The sequence below is a fragment of the Centruroides sculpturatus genome, unplaced genomic scaffold, assembly GCF_000671375.1.
Source record: "Centruroides sculpturatus isolate CEXI.00-Female unplaced genomic scaffold, Cexi_2.0 scaffold112, whole genome shotgun sequence".
NCBI lineage: Eukaryota > Metazoa > Arthropoda > Arachnida > Scorpiones > Buthidae > Centruroides > Centruroides sculpturatus.
This window is the reverse complement of record NW_019384367.1, coordinates 439427-443838: the sequence shown is the minus strand read 5'-3', so window position 1 is coordinate 443838 and position 4412 is coordinate 439427. Positions and strand designations below refer to the sequence as shown.

At 32.0% G+C, this 4412-nt stretch overlaps 1 protein-coding gene across 2 annotated transcripts in view; it reads left to right on the top strand.

Moving 5' to 3' along the window:
* The first annotated feature begins 1141 nt into the window (after window positions 1-1141).
* LOC111612881 (glutamate receptor ionotropic, NMDA 3A-like) overlaps window positions 1142-4412 on the top strand; it is a 15640-nt gene continuing 12369 nt past the window's right edge. The window contains exons 1-3 of one of the 2 annotated variants that reach the window (XM_023354173.1): window positions 1142-2182; window positions 2440-2573; window positions 2650-2794. In XM_023354173.1, coding sequence (XP_023209941.1) covers window positions 1142-2182; window positions 2440-2573; window positions 2650-2794 — 1320 coding nt within the window. Of the gene's footprint in view, window positions 2183-2409; window positions 2574-2649; window positions 2795-4412 lie in introns of both variants that reach the window. The other variant, XM_023354167.1, reaches the window with a different exon arrangement.

Here is a 4412-nt window from a genome sequence, read left to right as displayed (position 1 = left end):
CAAATGTTAGATTATTATCTTAATACAACAAAAGTATTTCTTAAATAAATACTCGAGTAACAGATAAGTCGTCAGACGAAATTATTCTCCTGATTAATCGGATTTTCAAGTGATTAGCGACATAAAATCGCGTCCTAAAGAAAGAGAAGGGAGAAACTATATTAAGTATGATTTTTAAAAAATTTATTTTATTTTATATTTTCTCTGATGCGTGTCCTTTTTGGTTTTTATTAGTTTATGAAAAGTGATGCTGAGTATGGTAAGTTATGGAGACATTGTCTTCGTTTAACAGTTACTTAGTTTTAAATCGATACTGACGGCCAAAAAACGTTGAATGTTCTATATTTCACACTAAAAATATAAGATACAATAAAGTTTTTGGTTTAAAAATAATAAAAATAAAGACGTTAGCATTAGATTTGTATAAATACTCAATCTATCTACACATAAACGAAAAATGTTTGTACAGTTTTGTACTTTTCATTTCATTGTATTGATGGTCTTCTTGGCTGTGGTCCAAGAAGAATTTTTTTATTTTTTGTTGGTACCATGACAAATCGCCTTCAACTTTGCACTTGAGTGTTAAACAATGAGTGTGCTATATTCCGAAAACGACAAATTTATATTGTTTGTGGCAAAATCAAAATCTTGTGATGACGTGAACAAAATAAGATTGGAATTTGATAAAAGTTTAGTTGTCACATGCTTGAGTACTGGGGGATGTGAGCCAACTGTCGACTTTTCTTTTATCCGTAAAGTGAAAGTGGCACCATATTAAAAAAAGAGATAGAGAAAGAGTTGATGACTAAAATGTTACTTTTTAGAAATACAATTTAATCATTTTTAATTTAATAAAGATGGTTTGAAGTGAAAATGTCTGTTTATTGGAAAAGTTGGCACCAATCCTTTTCTAATGTCTTTCTTTTTATCTATTTTTATTAAAAGAAACTAACATCAAAAATTTTTGACGAATCTATTCTATGAAGTATTCTATTGATTGTTATAATGGAATAGATCTATATAAAATTCTAATCCTTAATCGATGCAAATATTAGTTTTCATTTAAGTAAAGTTATTCGTAAGAATTAATTCATATATTTTAAATAAGATTTGTAATAATATTTTTAAACATTTCAGATCGATGAAGACTATAAAAGAAGGTGGCAGAACGGGTACATTAACTGCCATATCTCGCCAAGATAAACCCATTTGGCCCGAAGCAGTTATAGACATTTTAAATTTAATACCGGGACCACGTGGTCAAAACCAATGGAAGACGGTTGGGAACATCACCGGTTCAAAATTCGAGATGAATACAGTTGTGTGGTTAGGAGAAACGCGAACTGGGCCACAACCAACAGGAAGACAGAGATTTCGAGTGGTGACCGCTTATGCTCCACCATTCGTGAAGCCGGCGACCAAAATAACCAATGGAACTTGTTTAACAGGTGTCAAATGCCTTCAAATATCTACGAATAATAAAACGGAACTGTTACAGATTTTAGCAAATTACAAAGCAGAAAAGTCAGAAGGATTGACATACAACATCACTTGTTGTTCAGGAATATCCATCGATCTGTTAGAATCTGTGGCACGCGATCTAAAATTCGATTTTGACGTTTACCTAGTTGCTGATGGTGTTTTTGGAAGTAATCGCGGTCAAAAATGGAACGGTATAACGGCCGATTTAATCAGTGGTGCTGCACATTTGACCTTTTCGGCTTTTAGTATGACGAGTCAAAGGTCAAAAGTCATAGACTTTTCCGTCCCATATTTTCATTCAGGTGTATCTTTTCTGATGAATTCGCAATATCGTGAAGTACCACTCTCGGCGTTCCTTGTACCATTTAGTTATCAACTGTGGGTGGCCATCTTTGCTAGCCTCAACGTGACTGCCATCTTCGCTGCTATCTACGAATGGCATAGTCCATTCGGGCTTAACCCTTGGGGAAGGCAACGAACTAAGAACTTCAGTTTAGCATCTGCTCTTTGGGTGATGTGGTCGCTGCTCTTCTCTCATCTAGTAGCTTTCAAAGCGCCTAAGTCTTGGCCCAATAAAGTTCTCATCAATTTATGGGGATGCTTCAGCGTTATTTTTGTTTCCAGTTACACAGCCAATATTGCCGCACTGTTTGCTGGTTTATTTTTTCAATTGAGAGTGGATGATTTTCACGATGCCAGTGTGAGTATATCTGCTTAAACTACATTCCTTCTTCGAGATCAGTGATGTGTAGTCAGGCCAAGCAAAATCAATTTTCCTCCATATTCAAGTCTTCTTCGCCATTTTGATATCACACGAATAGCAACGTTTTGCTTTGCTTAACTTCACCTGACCGCATCTCACAGATAAGATAATCTTTATTTTTGACTAGGTATGACTTTTACAACACCTAATTTTGTTTTATATAGCCAAAAGTACTTGTTTGCTTTCTTGCACAGCTTCTTCACCAGAGGACAGGCACGGCTAAAAGTAGTGCAGCAGAAGGGTACGTGTACGCCGAAAATCCTAGATTGTGGCAGCATATACAGAAATTTGGAGTTAATAATTTGGAAGAAGGCCTAGAGATGTTAAGGTAATATTCCTAAAATATATTTTAAGAATATAAATTAAATTCTTATATCAAAGCTATGTATGTGTATGTATTTTAGGAAATCTGAACTGGATGTTCTAATAGGTGATACGGCTGTACTCAATTATTTTCGAGGAAACGATCCTATATGTGGGCTACTTCTTGGTGATTCTATTTTTGATGACGCTTACGCTATAGGAATGCAAAAAGGATTTCCTCTAAGGGTAAGAAAATTCTTTATTTTTGATTAAATACATTTGAAAGTCATCAAAAACTTTTTAAAATAACTATAATTTGAAGAAAAAACACAAAGATAATTTGAAATTCTTTTAGTACGACCTTCTAGTCCACAGGAACACAAGCAAACATAAGCAAACTAGACCTTTCTTTAAAGTCTCTGCCACTAAAACTAAGCAGAATTGCTTTAAAAGTCGGGCTCTGATCTTATAAAAATTATATTAAAAATATACTGGATAAAAATTTAATTAAAAATTTGAAAACATGCATGAAAATAATTTGAAATCTTTATTATTTTTATGTCTGTCTTCAGTTTTTGTATATTTTTAATTAAATTTACGTTCTGTATTTTTATTGTTATAAAACATTTTGTTAATTTTAAACTGAAAGATATTTTATTAATAAACACTATTTTCAAAATTTATTTGGAATCTTTTTTATATATTTAATTAAAACAAAACAACATAATAAATAAATTAAGTAACTCAAGTTATTTAATATTTTTGGACTTAGCATTAAAGACAACTGACTTGAACTTTCGAAACTTAGTTGTATCTAACGACAATGCTGATTTGGTTATGGACGAATAAAATAAAGTTCCGATCTTTATGTGTATTTGTTGGTTTTAATTATATTAACTTAACACCGAAAATCAGAACTTTATTTTATTTATTCTCTTTGGTTTATGTGCAATTTTTAAACTCTGGTTATGGACGAGTTATTTAATAAAAAATATCAAAAAATATAACAACTTCACTTTCAAAATTTGAAAAATCAAACAACTGAGCAATTATAGTACTTATTGAATTATTTTTTTTATGTGGAAGATTAAATTAACTTGAAAATATTTAAACTTTTAAAAAAATAAAATCTATTTTGATGATGAACTTTAGCAATTAATCAGTACAAGTGAAAAACTGCGTTTTCATTAATACATTAGGAATAATTTCCGTGTGATAAGGTATCCAGATTTGAATCCATCCAGAAATGTCACTACTTTCATGGTTAATTTCATGTAAAAATCAATTTACAATGCTTACCCATATTGGTAAGCTTTCTATAATAGAAGAAACCTTAAAATTATAGTTAATTTCTTTCCTGTTGAGTTAATAAAATTATAATGAACAATTACTTTAATTAACAAATAGTACAAGAAGTAAATTTTATAACTTCTGAATATCTATTTTGGTTTATCTATTGGTTATATTTATTTTAAATGTTTGAATTATCAACATTACTAAAAATAGTTTCCATTAGTGATGTAACGAATAGTATATTCGGCCTCAGACCGAATACCGAATATTCGGCCAAGAGCGTGGCCGAATAGCCGAATATTCGGCCAAACTATTCGGCTCGATTAACGCACGTACGAAAATTGGCGCGCAAACCGCATTATGGCAAGGATCCTGCTCTCTATTGGCCCGCTGTCACTACGCTTCGCCAATCGCGTTAATTCTTGGCAGTTGTAGCCGACAGACAAGAGTGTCATGGAAGTATGTGATAAATGATGATATCAAATGTGGATAACAACGAAATGACCTACACGAGTAAACAACGGAAAAAGAACAGAGAAGGACCGCAAAGTGAAAATGTGAAAATAAATAT